Consider the following 21,681-nt stretch of genomic DNA (forward strand, 5'->3'; position numbering starts at 1 on the left):
TACTTTTACTGAGAACAGAGCTGCCTTACAAGCAGAGAAGCCCACATAGTACACCTTCAAACTTGTAACCCAAGTGTCTCGTGCTATAAACTGCCAAAAAATACAAAAATACAAAATCCTCTTTATCCATCTGTGAGGCCTCACTCATCACCAGGTTGTCCATCTAGAGCCTACTGAACCTGCTACTGCCTGCTGATCATTTTTCACTGTCCAGGAGCAGCTGCGTGAGGCCGTCAGACAGCTAAGAAATCTCTTCTGAACTCTCCGGCTGACGTGCCCCTGCGTGCTCCACAGCGCCCTGGAGGAAGGCCCACGCTGCATCTACTGTTTCACCTCCATAACCAGAACAGTGCTGGGCACAACGGGTACTTAGGGGAGCATCTCCTGAATGAACAGGTTACAAATTTGAGAAAATGAGCAATTCAATGAAAGGCAGTAGATATAGTTTTTATTTCCAAGGAAGCTTACTTATACATAATGAGTATTTCAACCAATCATTAGTTATATACATGTTTTGTCTGAACAATCTCTTAATGACTCAGGTGTCACTATAACCTCACACTCAGGAGGGTAAATACCTCCCCGGAAGTTTTTGGACATGGACAGCCCAAAATGCAGATGCACCTCCCCTGCTAAGGAGAGGAGCAACACCCGGCTTCTCACCAGTTTCTGTGCCTTAGTTCTTTTAAAAAGCCACACGATGTAGGGCAATCGGTGTGACTACATGGTACAAATGTTTTATCCTGATGACTGATGTAAGGTTTTTCAGAAGTCCTACTTGGTTTTTAGAGGCAATATCAGTAGCTAAAGTCACCAGTGAGAGCTAAATAAAATAAATGACTTTTCAAATATTAAAACAACCATACGTCATTTGACACAGACTAGTGCCAATCCTCAATCCCCAGGCATCTAAGTTTAGTTTTAGTGCAAAAAGATTAAAATAATTTGTTCAGTGCTTATGCCATCTTTTCAAACTGGTTCTTATTGGTAAAAAGTTGTAATAAGCAAAATACTTAATGAACCAATTTCTAAACCTGATCTAATACACAGTGAGAGTCTCTAAGATGACAAACCTTCTAATTACTAATTAATATTATCAAAATATAGGTTGATAGGCCATTGATATTTATAAATATTCTATTAAATTAGACCCAGCTAAGCTACATTATTTAATACTAAAGGTACCGCTCTGAAGACAGAGCTAGTCATGCTATGGCACTTGGTTCCCTCACGTCTGATCCACATACCCCAGCTGTTTGGGCACTTTTTTCCTTGGCTTCTTCTCCTTTTCCCCTTCCTCTTTCCGCTTCCGCTTCTTGATCTCAATATCATCTTCTTTTATTTTGGGAATCTGCAAAATGATAAAAAGAATGCATCACTTAGGTAAGTCTCAATGCTCTTCTCTCTTTTTCTTTTTTTTTTAAGATTTTATTTAGTTAACTTTAGAGGGGAAAGGAAGGAGAGAGGGAGAGAGATATCAATGTATGGTTGCTTCTCATGTGTCCCCTGCTGGAAACTGGCCTGCAACCTAGGCATGTGCCCTGACTGGGAATCGAACCAGGATCATCTGGTTCCCAGGCTAGTGCTCAATCCACTGAGCTACACCAGCCAGGGCTCAAGGCTCTTCTCTGATGCCAGCAAGTCCAGCATGCAGGCCAGTGTTTTTCTCAAACTGCAGTCCGCATTAGAATTGTTTGTTAAAAATGCAAAATCTTGGGGGTCCACGAACAGTCCCATTTCTGGTCTGGATTCAGTAATATGGGGTGCAGCCTTATAATCTGCATTTTTAAACAAACATTTTGGTGATTCTGGTACAAGTATGTCTTTGAACCACACTTCAAAGAACACTTCTCTAAGGACACTCTCTCCATTACCCAAATACAATGTATATATTCTATAAAATTTGTTTTACAAATTACATCTTAGGAGAAGTAACGGCTACTAAAAAGTCACTTCTATACCAAATCTTAACACATCCTAGAAATTTAACTGCATGCCAGAAACAGAAGATTGTTAGACCATGTATGGAGCAAGAAATTTTAAAACTCAAATTCTGCTTTGATATAAATATCACGTCCCCTTAAGTACACAATTTTACTTTAAAGAATGTAACTAACTATCCATCAGGTAAACAACGGCTAGCACCCTACTTTTCCTTACATTCATGGTGTAAAGCACAAGTAAAATTCCGAAAGTGTCTCCTATTGACTGAGTGCTCTCATTACTGATGCAATTTTGAATCAACTCACTTTGGGCGGTTTGTGCTTCTGGTTGTCTGTAGTATCATCTTCTTCAGTATCTGAAGCTTGGCGAAACTGGAGAGTGCCCGTGTTGATGTAAAAGCCTCCATACTTTGTTGTTAGAGAAGCAGGAACTAATTCATCATACTAGATTAAAGAAAAAGTTTCAGATACATTTTAGTATCTTTAATTCTATAAATACACCAAAGAAACTCAATCACCACGTCAGCATCTTCCTCAAATCCTAACTGTAAAACTGACAGCAATGAGGATGTTTGTGAAATAAGCTTGGAAAAAGTTAATTCTGGAATAAAAATGAGTTCTAACCATTCAGTATTTATTAGAAAGGCACTTTTAGAATAATGGAATAAATTCACATTTGAATTTTTCTTTGCTGAGAAAAATTTAAGGATCACTGCTACTATTCTTAATGGCAATGATTCTGATGAGAAACTGAAACAAGTTAAAACAGACGACTAAAAGTCCAGACAGATAACATATTTCATTTCCTATCACTATGTAATTTTATTCACAAGATTATAAAAAATTAACAAAGGTAAAAAGAAACCCCTCTATGACACAACAACGTGTTTAAGAAAAAAATAACAAAGTTATTTCTTTTGTTTTAGCCCTAACCTTAAAGTGGAGAAAAATTTTTAAGCATTTAGAAGAAAAATAGCATGTACATGTTTTAAAGGTGAGCAGAACGAGAACCGCCCCCTCCAGCAAGCACAGAATGGGGCGGAGTGTGCCAGGCACTGTGCTCGGAGTGAGAGGCTTGAATTGCCCAAATCTGACTGAACGTGTGAGGGGAATATCCTTAAAGCTGATGTCCTCTGAGCCTGGATTTTCAAGTTCATCGTTATTTCTCTTGATGAAGATGGATAAAATGCAACCATTGAATGAAGGTCAATTTAACCAAATGAAAGTTTTTATAGTGGGAGAGCAAAAGGCAACTACTTATCTAATAGAAACAATGTATCTGCTACCTGTTTCTTCTTCTTATGAAGCGCTCTACTTAAGGGTTCTTCATATTATATTATAACTAGTCTTTAAGAAAGTCAAATATTTTTCTTTTTCAATCATCACCCGAAGACATGCTCATTGATTTGAGAGAGAAAGAGAGGCACAGAGAGAGAGAAACAGCGATGTGAGAAACACGGACTGGCCACCTCTGTGCTGCCCCACCCGGGAATCCCACCCACACCTTCCCAGCACATGGGAGGATGCGCCCACCAACTGACCACCCAGCCAGGGCAGAAAGTCAGATTTTTAAAGAAAATTCTTTGCCATGGGTAAGAAATGTATATAACTTACTATTACTATAAGAATATTAAGGCTAAGTATTGCACAAAAGTTGTGATTTTAGCTTTCAAATGATAATGGAAATGGAAATAAGAAAAAATGTCTGTTTCATCATACAGAATCAGTAAGAAATGAAGTGAGAAAAGGAAAAGGAAAAGAAAAAATAAGGCATGAACTCCTTTCTTGCTGCTCCACACCATGGGCTGCTATGAAAATCTAGAGGTAAAATCTCCAGAATGGTCCAGTTCTACCTACAAGTAAAGGAGTGATAGGAAAAGTAAAGGATTAAAAGTGCAAAGAGTCAAAAAAAAAAAAAGTGCAAAGAGTCTTATTTTGTATTATTTTGAAAATGTGTAATTGTGATAGGATAAACACCCCTGCACTTTTTGCTTACATATACCTGTTCACGGCTTTAAAATGTTCAGTGTTTCCTCATCAACATTACTTCACTTGGTCTTCCTGGCACTCTCGTAAGGCAAGAAAGGCAAATATTTTCCCATTTTATAAGTGAAAACCAGATTCAGAGAGGTCCGGAATTTTGCCAGAGTAATTTTATTGGTTCACGGCAGCATCCCTGGCTGACTCCCTCGCCATCCACAACGCCAAGCAGTTTCTCACGCGGGAGCACCCTCATCACCAGGTTATTGGGAAGTGTGGGCGTGCTCACGAGTGTCTTTTGCAGTGTTCTGCTGAACTTTCCCTACCAGAGCACTCCGCAGAAGAACAAACTATGCTAATTTAATTATCCTTTCAGGGAGAATGTGTTAAGAGGCAACAGAGCACTGAATTTGAGAATTAGAAGGCTTGGATTTAGATCCTTTGCCAACGGCTAGCTATTGTGACCCAGAGCAAATCACTTAGCATCAGTATTCTGGGACTGTAAAACAGGAGAAAGTTCTAGTGAAATTTAAGAGACAACCTAAATAAGAGTGCTACTCGTCCCTGGTATAATATTATTTATTAATAATAAAGAATACTTTCAGGGAGTAGGCCAGAAAAAAAAAAGGACACTTTTAGTCATTTAAAAATTTGACAGCATCTAAGTGTGAGACTAAAAGTAATCTTGAAAATCATTTATTTTTAGGTATTTATAGCAGTAAATAGTACAAGATTCTGAAAATTCATTATAACCAGATTATTTTCACTCTCTACCAAACAATATAAGAATAGTAAAAGCTTATTGGCAATATAATAATCAAGAAAAGAACAGCGAATCATTTAATTGGACCATAACTGTTTTATGTCTGAATTATCTCATAAAAAGACCCAAATAATCTCTTAAAGACAATACACCATTATTTTCCAATTTAAGTCCAATTTCCTGTCATTAAACAGTGATATACCTTGTCCTTTATAAGGTAACTAACTATGTAACTTTTATACAACTTCCACCTACAAAATTTATCCTTATTTATTAAAGCAGTGGTTTTCAAATTTCCTTCACCACAACCCAGGTGGAAAACACATTACACATCAAAACCCAGTGCGCGAGCGCGCGCGCACACACACACACACACGTGCATACAACAAATACCACAGATCCTAGCAGAGGTTTTATGTGACGGCCCCTGTTCTATTCTACTTCACTTTCTTTAAAAATGCTGGCTACTCTCTCTACATTGGTGTGTAATCCAATTACGGCCTGCAGAAGCTACTTTGAGAAACACTTTTTTTTAAAATTCTGTACACTACAAAAGAAGATATTTAAAGTGCTATTTATGAAGAACAAAACCATGGAGACAGTAAAAGGGTTAGTGGTTGCCAGGACACAGGGAGGGACACACAGGGCAGACACCTTTTTAGGGCAGTGGCACTGTTCTGTTGGTACTACTATGGTGGGTACATGTCACTATATGTCTGTGAAAACCATGAAATGTGCAACACCAAGTGTGAACTCTACAGTAAACTATGGACCCTGGCTGGTGATGTGCCAAGGCAGGCTCCTTGACTGTAACTAACGTACCACTCTGGTGGGGGAATGTTGATACGGGGCGGGCTGTGCACGCGTAAGGACAGAAAATAAACCTTTTGCTCAATTTTGCTGTGAACCTAAAACTACTCTTAGATTAAGTTTATTAATTTTAAAAATGCTGTTTATGTAGGTCTCAGTACATGAAATGTCCATTTCTGTATGGCTAAGTTCCCTCTGGAGTTACTTAGAATTCAAAATCTACTTTATGTATAGTGTTAACTTTAATACTAATGCTTTATACATGCTTTATGCTTTTTGGCATGTCATTATTTTCGAGTCTCAGAGCAATTCTGCTGGGCAAGCCAATCGTAGCAGAGAACAGTGGGTGAAGCACCTGCTCCCTGCCTGTGGTGCCCACGCTCACCCACTAACAGCCTCCACTCTAACAGCGCTGTCTGTACTTTACTGCTACAGACCAGGCCGCCTGGTCTGGTGAACCACTTCACGTGGGGACACCGAAGTAACTCAGAGCATGGCAGGGTACCCAGTCCGCCTCATGCTCCAAGTCTTCCCTATCTTGCTCCTACCACCATACGCTTTGTCGTCTTCTATGCAACCGAGCACCATAGTAACCGGAAAGAGACATATTAATGTGTGGGGAGCATAATCATCACCTTAGTGTCGCTGTCCCTACATCCTACGTAGTCACTGCACGCGGAAGAGAAGGACGTGACCTCAGCATTTAGACTACGCGGGCGCACTGAGAAGACCATAAGGACCCTACCTACAGAAACACTGTGGGTAGGACCCTACCCACAGTCCGTAAATTCTACTCTATTTCACTTTCCTTTCCCTTCAGTTTCTCTTCCTTTTATAAGAGAAAGAGGACTCCAGGGGGAAAGCCATAGGGCTTGATCAAAACAGGCTGGTGATAAAGGCTGGCGTTGAATTACCACCACTGTAGTTAAGTCTTGGCATCAATTAAAAAATTAAGCACATTTTAGTGATGTCTGCCAGATTAACTTTAACCCAGCAGCTCCAATCTTCAAGATCACATGATTCTTACATGAAAGTCATTTCAAAATATACCTGGCCCAAGTTTGGGAATATCAATAAAAATTCAAAATGTAACTACCCTTTGGATCAATAAATTCCACTGCCAAAACTTCACCCTATACATATTATTTGCACTCTGCAATTATCCTACACAGTTACTCAAGTACACAAAGATAAGCATACACAGGTGCCCAATTATTTGTAAGCACATAAAACTGGAAACAATTTAGATGACATCAATAGGAGATTAGTTTGTAAAAACATTCAATGAACTATTTTACTTACTTTACTCTACCCTTGACCTCTACTATCCCACACAAACAAAGAATTACTGCTATATTAAAGATACATTACTCACAGCCTCTGAGTTATCAATAAATGGATCTGTCTCATCATAGCCAAAGCCTATATCAATTAAATCTTGTAGCCGATCCTTCCGGTGTTTACGGGGTTTCCCACCCTGCAAAGAACAAATACGTTAGACTGATTCAGTACCCATGCTGTTTCCATAAAGTTAAAATGTACCTGCTGGAAGAATCCCAAGTAATTTCCGTACATGAAGTAATTTCTGTACAACCTCCAGGAGATTGAACTTAAGTCCCTGACACCTTCAATGTAAGTTTTGCTTAAGGACTTGACCCCAAAGAGCACAGTAGGAAAAAGAGGAGCCAAAGTGACCTCACAGTTAATAACCTGGCCAACATTACCCCTGCCAGGTGATCAAGGTCAACATCAACGGTGGTAAATCACGTTGATAGTATGTACCCTCGGTATCTTGCGATAAAAATGGCACTTTACCTTTGTGCTTTTCTTCTCAAAAGCCTACAATCCCAGTTAGGTTAACAATGAGAAAAACATCATGACAAACAACCACGAGGAAAACGTCAGACACACCAATTTACGGGACATTCTATAAATAACTGACTAGTATTCCTCACAGCTGTCGAGACTGTCAAAAACAAGGAAAATATGAAAAACTGTCACAGTCTGGATCAAGCGACTAAGTGTGATGTTATGCCATGGATAGTATGCAGGAACTAAAAAAGAACATTAGGATAAAACTAGTAAAATTTGAAGAAAGCATAAAGTTTAATGAATATTAATGTACCGATGTCAGTTTGTTAGATGTAACGAATGTACTATACAAAAATAAGATGTCCTCAGTTCGATTTCCAGGCAGGGCACATGCCTGGGTTGCAGGACAGTTCCCAGCAGGGGACTCACGAGAAGCAACCATACATTGATATTTCTCTCCTTCCCTTTCCCTCTAAAGATAAATAAATAAAATCTTAAAAAAAAAAAAGAAGATGTCCTAGGGGAGAGTGGGTGAAGACCATACAGGAACTCTTATTATCTTTGCTACTTTCCCATTAATCCGAACTATTATTATTTTTTAAAAACGTTACAGAATTACACACATAAACATACAAGAAAATGGAAAATGAGTGCATGCAAACACCAATATCTAAATAAAGTCCATAGTCATTACCTCTTTTGTGCCAAGGTCAATTTCCTAGTTTTGATAACGTACTTACATAAAAGATATTACCACTGGGAAAAAACGAGTGAGAATCAGAAGTCAAAGGAAGGAAAGAGCTATTTCTAGGATAGGAATTATTTTATTGAAAAAGTCACATACGAGCAGTCAAATACATGAGAAACTGTTTCACCCCCCAAAAGAGAAAAGAAAAAGCTCTAGGAAGAATATAAAAACCCACAGACAAAAACTAATGAAAAGGACTAGTTTTGTGACATATTAAATGTCTTTAAAGTTATATGAGTTTAAAGTTAAAGTTGTGTCAGATAGGGCAGGAAGTTAAGAATGAACAGATAAATAGACAGTGATGTTAAGTAACTGAACCTAGTATATAAGAATTTAACATAAAAAAGATAGCATTACAACTCGATGGAGCACAATTAATACATCAAATAAATGGAATGAAGATACCAATTTCATCTATCAAATCACAAACTTTGAAAAAACTCTGACAAAATGGAGAAGAAATAGGACTGTTCAAACTGTTGCTGAGAGTATACCAGTAAAAAGTCTTTTGGAGCCCTGGCTGGTGTGGCTCAGCGGATTGGGTGCCAGCCTGAGAACCAAAAGGTTGCCAGTTCAGTTCCCAGTCAGCGCACATGCCTGGGTTGTGGGCCAGGTCCCCAGTTGGGGGCTTGTGAGAAGCAACCATGTATCTCTCACACACTGATGTTTCTCTTCCTCCTTTCCCCTCTTTATAAAAAAGTAAATAAATGAAATCTTTTAAAAATTGGGACATTAAAAGAAAAACTTTTGGAAAGCATCTGAAAACATCTGCCAAGAAATTTTGCTACATTTTCACATTTTCTTCTTTTGCCTCTTCCATGTTTCCTAAATGTTCTGTGAGGTATGAATGTCATAATGGACACATACTAATTTTTAAAGCCATATTTAATATGATAATTATATTTAGTTATACAGCTTATTTTGAATCAATGCTTACATGCAAAAGTATGTTAACTCATGCTATAGAAAGCAATGCAGGCCCTGGCTGGTGTAGCTCAGTGGATTGAACGCGGGCCTGCGGACCAGAGGATCACGGTTCGATTCCCAGTCAGGGCACATGCCTGGGTTGCAGGCCGGTTCCTTGCAGGCCAACTACCAGCAGGGGATGCACAAAAGGCAACCATACATTGATGTTTCTCTCCCTCTCTCCTTCCCCTCTAAACATAAATAAATAAAATCTTTAAAAAAAAAAGAGTGACCTTTAAAAAAAAAAAAAGAAAGCAATGCAATATGGGAGTAAAACATAGAAAACTGTACTTGAACAACAATTAAACTTTTTAAAATATTTTTTAAAAAAAGAAAGTTGCCCTGGCTGGTGTAGCTCAGTGGATTGAGCACGGACCTGTGAAGCAAAGGGTTACCAGTTCGATTCCCAGCCAGGGCACATGCCTGGGTTGCAAACCAGATCCCTAGTAGGGGGGCACATGAGAGGCAACCACACATTGATGTTTCTCTCCCTCTCTTTCTCCTTCCCTTCCCTCTAAAAACAAATAAATAAAATCTTAAAAAAAAAACAACGCATTAAATATCAGAAGGAATTTAAATTTAAGTGCAAAGTCTTATCCTTAAGCAATTTAAAACAACACAATCTACTTAAGAAATTTACTGAGAACCTATCAAGTATCAGCCTTCATGGATTTTATAGTATTGTGGAGAGGAGAAAAAAATTTAAAATAATTACAGTTGTGATAAATGGAAGAAAGAAAAATGTAAGTGGTGCTGAGATTTTTTTAAACAGAGGACCTAATCAGGGCTTTCCAGAAATATTTATGTTCAGACAAGGGCTAGTGGAACTAACCCCCCACAGGGACCCCAAAGTGTTAGAATGGAAAAAAACAACCTGATAAGATTAGTGCTTAAGAAAATCACTCTGTCGACAGTGGTGAGGAATGAACACAGTTGGGGAAGAGACCAGTTATGAAGGAAACACGTGCAGCAGATATTTACAAGAAAGTCACAAGTTATGGGGGCTTAAACTTGTATTTAAGTACCAGACCCGATGAGTATGACAGTTACCACTCACTGAATGCTGGCTTTGCACTGGCACCTATACTACGTACAATGACCTGTTATTTCACATTTCACAAATGGAGAAAAACTAAAGCTTGGAACAATTAACTTGTCTAGGCTCACACAGAAAGTAACGGCCAATCTTCAAGCCCAGGACTGTCTGACTCCAAGTACCGTTCAAGTTCTATCAGAGAAGGTGGGGAGCCTCCGGGTCTTTTTTCCCCTCAGAGACCCCTGCTCGATACCCAAACTGTAAGCTGTCCCCACTGCCACCTGTCTACAGATTAACTTCTGCTTCACATTCTCATGTTATACATCCTATTTACCTGCCTTCACACTGTATTATTTGCTAAAATTTAAAAAGTTGATGATTAAAAATAAATAAAGGCTGCTGACACCAAGTGTTAACAAGAAAGGGAAGGAACTGAAACTATCCTACACGGGTGGTACAAAATGATAAAGCCACTTTGAGTCTGTTTCTGTTTTGTTAGTTCATTTATTCTGTTCATTAGATTCCACATGTAAGTGAAATCACAAGGTATTTGTCTTTCTCTGCCTGACTTACCTCATTTAGCATAAATACACTCTAGGTCCACACACACGTTGTCCCAAATACTACGATTTCATTCTTTTTTATGGTCAAGTAATATTCCATTGTGTGTGTGTATGCAAAGCACCTTTATTCAGAGCAGCCCCAAACTGAAGACAGCCCGATACGCATGTCATAATAACAAAGAGAAAGGAACTACTGATACATACAACACATGGATGAATTTCAAAAGCATTATGCTAAGTGAAAGAAGCCAGGCACAAAAGACTGAAAGAATCAGAAGTTGCCAGAGGTGGAAGGAGCAGCTGATCTGCAGAGAAACAAAAGGGAACTTTCTAGGGTGATGACATTGTCCTAGATCATGACTGTGGTAGTGGTTACAGGACTGTGTCATTTGTCAAAACTCACCAAACTGCACACTTTAAAAAAAAAAGACTTCATTTATTCATTTTTAGAGAGAGGGAAAGGGAAGGAGAGAAACATCAGTGTGGGGTTGCCTCTCATGCGCCCCCTACTGGGGCCCTGGCCCACAACCCAGGCATGTGCCCTGACTGGGAATCAAACCAGCAACCCTTTGGTTCATAGGCCAGCACTCAATCCACTGAGCCACACCAGCCAGGCCTCAAACTGCACACTTAAAATGGATGAATTGTATTTACTTTGATTATATTTCCATAATGCTGATTTTTAAAGCCTCCTGTGACAATTTCTATGTCAAAACGCTCCCCCCACAAACTTGTGTTCACACCGTTATCTACACCCACAGCTGTCCTTCCATCCCGCATGGCTGTCGCGCTGGCTGCTGAGTTTCACTTAAATGTAAGAGATGTCTTAACTAGCCTCCCCTGTGTTACCTTTATCCTCAATTTATCCTACGTAGTATCACCTAATTAACACGTCTAAAATACGATTTCCTGTCATTCCTCTGCCCCAAATGCCCTGGAAGCATCCTGCCCATTATGAGACAAACCCAAAACCCTTACTAAGGGGTTAGTAAAACGCTTTCTCCACGTGGACTCAAACTACCTTTCCAACATTTTTCTTAGTTTTCCACCTTTGATCCCTTCAATCTACCTATTCACCCTCCCTCACACTGCTTATCTTTCTTCTTCCTTTCCCCTCATTTGGAATAATCTCTTAATCCTCTCTGACTTCTTCCACCTTCACAACTCAGCAAAGTTTTAAATCTTTCCTCCTTGACGCTTTCTACTTAAAAATCAAAATGGTCTTTTTCTGCTGTCCTAACATATTTCTTTATCTAGGCATACCTAGCTGCCTATAAGATTTACCCGGGGAAAACTAAAAAAACGGAACAGGTCCTGTTGTAATGGGCAGAATCTGACATATGCAGAAGTACAAGTGACTTGTGTCTAACTACAGATTTAGGAACATTTACCGTATTTTGCCATGTATAATGTGCACTTTTTGCTCAAATTTTTGAGGGAAAAATAAGGATGTGTATTATACATGGGTATAATGATTACATTTCATGGGCATAATAATCCCATGTATAATGCACACAAAAACAGTGGATGCACATTACACACAGCAAAATACAGTAAGGCTTCAAGGCAACCAGTAGTCATCAGAGGAAACTACGGTTGTCGTCAACAGTTCTGAGTCCATAATCTAATATACACAGTACATTAAAAAAGTAAATGTGAATCTTTTCAATGATAGTAAACAAAGTTAAATTGCTTTACTTAATTATAATTGTACTAATCTGACAAAAATGCTTCTCAAAAGATCATACAAATTTAAGATCTTTACCATATATCACATCAATTCTGGTACCATAACAATGATAAAGGTATAAATTGTATATACTGTGACACATTCATTCAATGTTAAGTCATTTTAAAACAACATGGTCAAGGAACACGTCATATTATAGGAGGCAACATAAGCAGTTTACCAAATGTCATCCAGAGCTCAGACTATTCACAGAAAAGGGGATATTAAAATCCTCTAATCATCCGAAAGTGTTCAACCTAATCGTTAATATTAGTGACAACATCAGAATAACAAGATATTCCACTTCCGTCAAGATGGAGGCATAGGTGGAAACACTGCGCCTTCTCCCACAACCAAGTTTGGATACAACAAAAGTTTTGGAGAACTAACACACACCCAGAGACCAGAAAACGGAATTATACGGAAGTCCGACAGCTACGAACCGTTCAACGGGGACGGTAAGAGAGGCAGAGCCAGCAGCGGAGCAGGGTCGGGAAGGACAGACCTAGGAGCGGAGGCAGCCCGGACCTAGTCAGGGTGCGGGGCAGACTGACCAAGGTCGCACATTTGCGCGCAGTGAGATGGACCACGCAGGCCCCAGGGGGCGAACCCAGTGGTGGAGGGCTGACAGCGGTGGCACACTCGCGTGCAGTGGAGCGGTGCGCGTGGCCCTGGTGACGGTAGTGGCTGCGGTGCTGGTGGGGGTCGCAGCGGCGGGCGCCGGAGGGAAGACATTGTCCCTCTTTGACCCCGCCCCCACATACAGCGTCACAACCCAGCGACTGAGTGGCCCTGCTCTGGTGAAAACCTAGGGCTCCGATCCTGCTACTTAACAGGCACGAACAGCCCAAAAGATGGCGCAAGAACTCAAAGTCCCAGAGCCAATAACTCTAAGTGACCAACAGATTGCTAGCCTCTCAGAAGCCCAATTTAAAACACTATTTATCAGGATGCTCACAGAATTGGTAGAGTACAGTCACAAATTAGAGGAACAAAGTCACAAATTAGAGGAACATATGAAGACTAAACTAATTGAAATGAAGGGAGATGTCCAGGAAACCAATAGCGATGGAAAGGAAAATGGGACTCAAATCAAGGGAGTGGACCAGAAGGAAGAACAAAACATCCCACCAGAAAGGAATGAAGAAATGAGAATTCAAAAAAATGAGGAGAGGCTTAGGAACCTCCAGGACATCTTTAAACGTTCCAACATCCAGATTTATAGGGGTACCAGAAGGGGGAAAGAAACAGCCACGAGTGGAAAACTTATTTGAACAAATAATAAAGGAGAACTTCCCCAGTCTGGCAAAGGAAACAGACTTCCAGGAAATCCAGGAAGCTCAGAGAGTCCCAAAGAAGTTGGACCCAAGAAGGAACACACCAAGGTACATCATCATTACATTAGCCAAGATTAAAATGAAGGAGAGAATCCTAGAAGCAGCAAGGGATAAGGGGACAGTCACCTACAAAGGAGTACCCATCAGACTGTCAGCGGATTTCTCAAAAGAGACCTTACAGGCAAGGAGGGGCTGGAAAGAAGTATTCCAAGTCATGAAATCCAAAGACCTACAGCCAAGATTGCTTTATCCAGCAAAACTTTCATTTAGAATGGAAGGACAGATAAAGTGCTTCTCAGACAAGGTCAAGTTCAAGGAGTTCATCATCACCAAGCCCTTATTATATGAAATGCTAAAGGGACTTATATAAGAAAGAGATGATGAAAAATATCAACAGTGAAAGGACAGCAAACACACAGTTATTAACAACCACACCTAAAACAAAAGCAAACCAAGAGGACAGCTAGATCAGGAGTGGAACCATAGAAATGAAGAACACATGGAGGGTTAGAAACAGGGGGGTGGGAGGAGGAGAAGGGGGGAGAAGGCACAGAAAATAGCATAGATGGTAGGTAGAAAATAGGGGGGAGGGCGAGAATAGCGGGGGAAATATAGAATCTAAAGAAGTTGAGACACGTGGTTATAAACTAAGGGGGGAGAAGGGTGGGGGAGGGAGTGTGTGGGTGGAGGGGAATGAAGGGGGGAATAGAACAACTGTAATGGTATAATCAATAAACTATATTAAAAAAAATAACAAGATATTGCCTTTTCAACTATCATACAACAGTGGAAACTCATTTATGAAAAACACAACACATCAGTACATGCCAACACCACACACATAAATTGCTCAAAGAATCATAACAGATAATAACTACGGTTATCACCAATGGACAAAGGATGTAACCGGAGACAGTGGGAAAGGAAAACTCAGGCTGAATACGTGTACTCAAATTTGTTTCTGATCACAGGGCTGTAGTCCTGCACTACTCAGGCGATTAAACGGTGGTTACAAACCTTCCGAGCTGGAGCACATACGTAAGCAACACATTATTAAAGGCTCTTGAAGGACAATGATCCAACTACTAACAGTGGTTATGCCTGGCAGGGGGCTTAGAGACGATTAGGGGATTTTTATTTTCTCCTCTTTTCTTACCTGTATTTATACATTCTTCACCATGAGCAAAATCTCTGACACTTGTGAGTGCTTACATACACACAGGTCTGTGGGACAAAAAACTCAAACTTGGATGATCGCCTCTGGGGGAAAACCAGTTAGCTGGGAGGAGGGCAGGAAGATGTGCTTTTCATCATATTACCTTCCATATCTTTTCAATTTTTATCAAGTGCATGTATCACCCATTCAAGATATTTAATTTTCTTAGGTCTGGCCCACCACGCGTTCAGCAGCATTCGGTTGGCGAGTGCCATCCCACTGTGGGAAGAGGGTCCTGGACAACCCTGATCTGACACACCCACCCCACTGAGCAGCCTCCTGCGCTCCCTCTCCAACAGCAGGGCTGCGCAGTCTTCGGTTACCCACAGCAACGGCTTTCGGCCCAAGCACTCACTGCCAGGCACACCCAGTGGCTTCCTGCGTAACAGAGGCCACCAGTTTTCTGGCCTTAGTTTACTTTTCCTCACCTCCAGCCTCACCTGGCACATTTCCCTGACCCTGCCTTCCCTCCCTCCCCTTTTATATTCTCCAACCTCAGTTCTCTAGTTCCCCAATTATGCAAAACGTGAGTGACATGCAAATGGTATAAAGTGGAACCAAACTTCTGGCAGCTGCCAAAAAACACAAACCAGTTAATTCACAATTATTAAAATTTCACCTGAAGGACTTGAACTCCAACTAGATTGGCAAAGGATTATCTTACAGTGTCTCCCGAGCAGGCTTATTCTGAAGTGCTCTTTTCCAGCATCCTTAGCAAGAACACTCCTTGCAGCAGAATTAAGTCTTGACAAAGTCTCTGGATCTCTGTGGTTAACGCCAACAGTTTACACAATAAATCCATCTTATAAAAACATACAATGTATTTTCCAAATTTAAAAAAAATTGAATTTTTGCTACATCTAAAATCAAGAAACCCCTTTAAATCTACTCCCCTAGGACTATGACTCAGAAGAAAATTACTGAGTCATTAGTACCTGCCTAACTCGATATTCAGTGTTTCAAGCCAATGCAGTCTGATCACACTGTAAACGTTAAGCTGGAAAACATAAAATAAACAAGATATTCTAGGTACAGGACCACCTCTTGCCTCCAGGGCATGAAGAAATCTAACTAATAACAAACATTCATTGATGACCTTGAGGAGACAGAGCAAGCAGGACACTAATTGCTAAGACTCCAGTCTTGTAATTGAGAAGAAAACAGCCCCTGGTCACAGAGCTTCCCTGTCTGTCCCAGCCCTGTCACAACCCAACCTTTCAGCACCTCTGCTGATTTTCTTAACCTGCCGATAGGGAAGGGTAGAGATTTAAGCCAGTGGAAAGACAGCCAAGAGCTGATTTCACAGCACAGAAATAGAATACCTAGATTTCCATAATCACCACTTATGGAGACAGGGCTCTCCCCCAAATACCCTAAAAACTGCTGATTCTCATTTGTTCCTAAGGGATTTAATGAAGTTGAAGAGCTATTCAGCTCAGAGGCCAAGGAATTCAAAGGGCATGTCATGGCAAGTGATCACAATCAGTAACTGAAATAAAGAAACTATTATTCAAGTTGAGAACTCCTCCTTGCTTTAACAACCCCCATTAGTTTATTTCAAAATGTTATTTTATGTTTTTTCTGTATGTGCAATATCATGTTGTTGGTCTGTAGAAACTAAATACATGGTTACTTGTGCTTTGTAAGTAGAATTTATTTTGTGGTGGTGGTAGCAAGTCTGCCCAAACCACTTTACCCAAAGCCCTACCAAGTTGACCCTTAGTGACCAGACACAACATTAAGGCCCAAACAGGAAAATGAGCCAAGGAGTTCCCCAAAAAGCTGTAACCCCTCAGCAAGTGTAGATGACCAACTAACAACACAAATAAATGACGGAATTCTTAGAACTCCCAGGAAGACTACACAGACGCTTTTTAACATCCACTTGTGCCAGTCCCATATTTGAGGACACTTTTTAAGCAATCCCTAATTAGCTTAAGTATAAAAATGTAAATCCTTTCCACTCAATTGAGTAGTACTTACCATGAAGTCACTCATGGGAAATAATAAAGTCATTCTAAGATACTGCCATTCTTTAAAACCTATCTGGACAAAATCAGTTTTAAAAGCCACACTGAAAGAAAATCAAGACTTTTTATGAATATACTTTGTCTTTGAGTCAAAACAATGTTCACTCCATTCGATCAACTGTTTACTTACAAGACTACTCAGAAGTTAGTTTCACACCATCAAATACCCTTACCCTTCCCTTTAAAATAAATACGAAGCTACCAGGCTCTGAGAGTCCAAAATCACACTGAATGAAGTATCAAAGGTGGTATTCAAAGTCTACACAGTACAGTAAGTAGATTTGAAAGTCATAATGTGACTTCATGAATGCTAATAAATGCCTGGCACAATACATGGTCATCCGATCGAATCAGTTTTAATTGAGCCCCTGCTAGGTACAAAGTACCATGCTAAGTGCTTTCATTTATTACTGAATTTCTATCTAATTCTAGGATAGCATGATCTTTCAAGATGGCTGGGTTAATAGAGAGAAAAAAAACCCTCTAAAATCTTACAACCATCTGACCTATAAGGCCTAGGAGAACAGATCTATACCCATCAAACCCAACCTCATTCCCTGTTCTAGAATATACATGACCTCAGAAAAAAATCCTCAACCTAGAAAACATCTAAAAACTAAATCGGAAATTAGTATATTTAGCCTAAATATTTGGAGCCTTAAAACTAGGAATAAGGGCCCTGGCTGGTGTGGCTCAGTGGACTGAGTGCTGGCCTACTAACCACGGGATTGCTGGTTCCATTCCCAATCAGGGCACATGCCTGGGTTGCAGGCCAGGTCCCCAGTAGGGGGTGCACTCGAGGCAACCATGCCTTTATGTTCCTCTCCCTCTGGTCTCCTTCCCTTCCCCTCTATAAAATAGATAAAATATTTTTTTAAAAAAGAAGGCAATTATAAAAAAATATCTAATAAGGAAAGCCAGGGAGCCTACTTAAACTGTACCCTGCTTTCCTCCTAACAGAGGAATAGCAATGCCAAAACTTGGACTTAGCTATTTAATAGGATTTATATTTAACAACCAATTTAGTAAATGTTACGTCATGATGCCCCTTCCCCCGAAAAAATACCTAGCAGCTGATGTTGAATATGCACTGTCATGTCACCGAAGGAGCAAGACAACAGGAAACAGGACGTAAGCAATAAAAGTAGGGCAGAAGAGGGAAAGAAACCAGAGACCATTCAATACAGTGTGCTCCTTCTACAAGTTTACATTCCCTGCAATTTCTGTTATCACTGCTTTTCAGCTACCAGATCTGCCTTAATCCTTCCACCCAGAGCCAGGGCTTCAGGAGAAAGGACACATCCTGTACTCTAGGCCATCCTTCCCTTCTCCCTCACGAGGCAGCCTACTGCACTTCATGTGACTCCTCTCCAGCACAAGCATCAGAGACACATGCCAAAGACCACAAAAAGCCCATAAACTTGCCACTCGGGCCTTCCATCAACCACAGAATTCATCATCACCATCACCCACTATCTCTGCCCAAATCTGGAAACCCCCAGTTGAATTTAACTTGCTCAGTTCTTTGAAACTTTTAAAAACACGTTTTCCTCCACAATGGAAATGGCGCCCCGCCCACGCACACCACCAACCACTTTGCTCACAGCAGGGAAAGGGCAAAATGCCAAAGTACATGTAATGATGAGTTAAATATACCAGAAAGACACAGAAAAGCAAGTATACCAAGGTTTCACGCGAAATCTTGAAAATGTGGCCCACGGATGCATTTCATTTAGCCCACGAGGTGTTCTAATTAAAAACAAACATTTAAAAGGAAGAGATGTTAAGGAGACCTGACCTGGGTTGGTGAATACACAGTGCAACAGACAGATTATATATTGTAGAATTGTACATCTAAAATCTATACAATTAACCAATGTCACCCCAATAAAAATCAATGCAAAGGTTAAAAACTAAAAAACAAAAATAAAATAAGAAAAGAGATGTTAGAGGAACCCAAGCCCAAGTCCCTTCGAAGTCACCAGGGGATGGCGCTGAGTGGCCGCTGGCACTCCACGGCGCGGGCACATGCTCCCTGCTGTCTGGGACAGCCGCCCACTCTGTCTACCTGGCCTGCTTCCCCGACACAGGAGCAAAACTCCTGGGGACATCTGACTGTTCTACTCCTGAACTACAGGACAGGGAATTATAGGTCAATTAAGACCTTCGTTTGTAGTTTCAGAGTGATCTTTTGTGAGAGCCTACAATGGACACTATCTTTTCCCAGGTCGTTTCTGCCCTGATGATATTCTTAAAAGGTTCCAAATAATTTGCTGTAGTCTTTTTTTTTTTTAGATTTTATTTATTTATCTTTAGAGGGGAAGGAGAGAGGGAGAGAAACATCAATGTATGGTTGCCTTTTGTGCGTTCCCTGCTGGCAGTTGGCCTGCAGGGAACCGGCCTGCAACCCAGGCATGTGCCCTGACTGGGAATCGAACCGTGATCCTCTGGTCCGCAGGCCCGCGCTCAATCCACTAAGCTACACCAGCCAGGGAAATTTACTGTAGTCTTTAAGAAGACCACAATAGTTAAGAATCAGTTAAAAGTGACTAAAGGGCCAAAGACAAGAGGCCATGTGGAACAGAATACCTGAACCAAAAGATCAACATCAGTGGGGTATTCACCTAATAGAGGCTAAAATCCCACAGATGTTAAAAAGAGCCCTGGCTGGTGTGGCTCAGTGGATTGAGCGCCAGCCTGGGAATCAAAAGGTTGCCAGTTTGATTCCCAGTCAGGGCACATGCCTGCTTTGTGGGCAAGGTCCCCAGTTGGGGGCTTGTGAGAGGTAACCATGTATCTCTCACACTTTGATGTTTCTCTCCCTCTCTCCTTCCCTTCCTCTCTCTCTAAAAATAAATAAATAAAATCTTTAAAAAAATAACTCACGCCCTGGCTGGTGTAGCTCAGTGGATTGAGCTCGGACCCGCAAATCAGATGATTGCGGTTCAATTCCCAGTCAGGGCACATGCCTGGATTGCAGGCCAGTTCCCTGCAGGCCAACTCCCAGCAGGGCACAGACGAAAGGCAACCATACATTGATGTTTCTCTCCCTCTCTCCTTCCCTTCCCCTCTAAAGATAAATAAATAAATAAAAATCTTAAAAAAAAATAACTCACATGTACAGAATGAGAGCAGTTCTCCAACAGAGTGATATCTTTCAGTGATTAAATAGTACTTCACAGTTAGACAGCCCTTTCAATATTTCAATCACTAATATTCTATTTTTTCACCTGATGTTGATAAAACCCTTGTGCTACAAGATTGGCTAGGCAGATCTTATTGCCTCTCACAGGTACCAACACATAAAAAAGCCCGGAGTCCTCACTAAGGTCACCCGAGTTGAAATGGCAAAGACGGGATCAGAGTCCAGTTGGGTTAGCTCCTAAGTCCTCCGCTCCCTTCCAACACACGGCTTCTCACCCATGACTATCCTCCAAAGGGTAGAAAAGCTATTTCAGGAATTACAGAGAAATGTGGTTCCCAGGGGATTGTAAGGATCCATTTAATTATAGCACCAAAGTCTCCAAAATGCACTCTGATTTCAAGAACTGAAATGGCCCTTCACTCACTTTCAAATCTCCAAAGAGCCATTCATTTCTATAGGAACTGCTTGGCACTGCATGTGTATGTTATACATACATCTCTTGTCTGACCAATTATTTTGGAAGTTTTTCCAGGAGTGGGCAACTGTTATGCCCCTTTGTGTATCCTGTGTAAATGCTGAAGTACTTTATTATCTATACACAAAATTTAACAGTAATTGCATCTCTCATTCCAAGAAACAAAGGGCTAGAAGCAACCTTCAGCAATTTTCAGAAATGATGATAAAGACATTTGAATTATAACATGAAGGAAACAAAAGTAATGCGAAGGGATATGAGTTTTGTGTTTCACAAGCCTTGAATAATGAAGTCCTCTTCCTCCTCAACAGAAAAATAAAAATTAGAAAAACAAAATTTAATTTTGGTGGGGTCACATATTGTTAAGATTTTACTCACAGTATTGAAAAGACCATTTACTTAAAAACAGGACTATCCATAGATGTGTATACATAGCATGTGCAGAAATACACACACAGACACCTGAATTACTGCCCCTGAACAGCAATATGAGCCCTTGTGGTTGGAGAGTGATCCTCTGGGACAGCCCAGAGCTGGATGCAGTACCTCAGCCAGGTCTTTCTTAGCCTAATGATTTTGTTAAAAGTTCCCACATAATTTTTTATAATATATATATTTGATACTCATAATATTCACAGCATGCTTTCAGGTTTAGGCACATAAAGCCTTCACGAGGAAAGGCATTTTAAATCTTAAATGAGAATGAAAATAAGAGAGTGAGTAGCTAAAATAAAAACCTAGAGAAGAAGCCCTGGCTGGTGTAGCTCAGTGGATTGAGCACGGGCCTGCGAACCACACGATCGCGGTTCGATTCCCAGTCAGGGCACATGCCTGGGTTGCAGGCCAATTTCCAGCAGGGGACGCATGAGAGGCAACCATATCTTGATGTTTCTCTCCCTCTCGCCTTCACTTCCCCTCTGAAGATAAATAAATAAAATCTAAAAAACAAAAACAAAAAACCTAGAGAAGAAATACAGCCCCTTAATCTGGATTAGACCAAGAGTAACATTTTAACCCCTGCACATGGCAGTGCCCGGACACACCTTAATTATTTGGAACTCAATTTCACACTTCAACCAATTCAGAACACTGGTTTTTCTATGTCAAGTACTATCTAAGGACTCCCCA

The 21,681-nt window shown here is 40.5% G+C and overlaps 1 protein-coding gene across 4 annotated transcripts in view; it reads right to left on the reverse strand.

Annotated features, from left to right (window-relative positions):
* Window positions 1-21,681, reverse strand: part of UBN2 (ubinuclein 2) — a 90,449-nt gene that overhangs the window by 62,290 nt on the left and 6,478 nt on the right. For 3 of the 4 annotated variants that reach the window (XM_037049101.1, XM_037049099.1, XM_037049097.1), the window contains exons 3-5: window positions 6,872-6,973; window positions 2,250-2,387; window positions 1,248-1,351 (exon numbers count right to left, since the gene is read on the reverse strand). In XM_037049101.1, the coding sequence (XP_036904996.1) occupies window positions 1,248-1,351; window positions 2,250-2,387; window positions 6,872-6,973 (344 nt within the window). The remainder of the gene's footprint in view (window positions 1-1,247; window positions 1,352-2,249; window positions 2,388-6,871; window positions 6,974-21,681) is intronic. The other variant, XM_037049100.1, reaches the window with a different exon arrangement.

The sequence above is a fragment of the Sturnira hondurensis genome, unplaced genomic scaffold, assembly GCF_014824575.4.
Source record: "Sturnira hondurensis isolate 20B ecotype Veracruz unplaced genomic scaffold, ASM1482457v3 Scaffold0006437, whole genome shotgun sequence".
NCBI lineage: Eukaryota > Metazoa > Chordata > Mammalia > Chiroptera > Phyllostomidae > Sturnira > Sturnira hondurensis.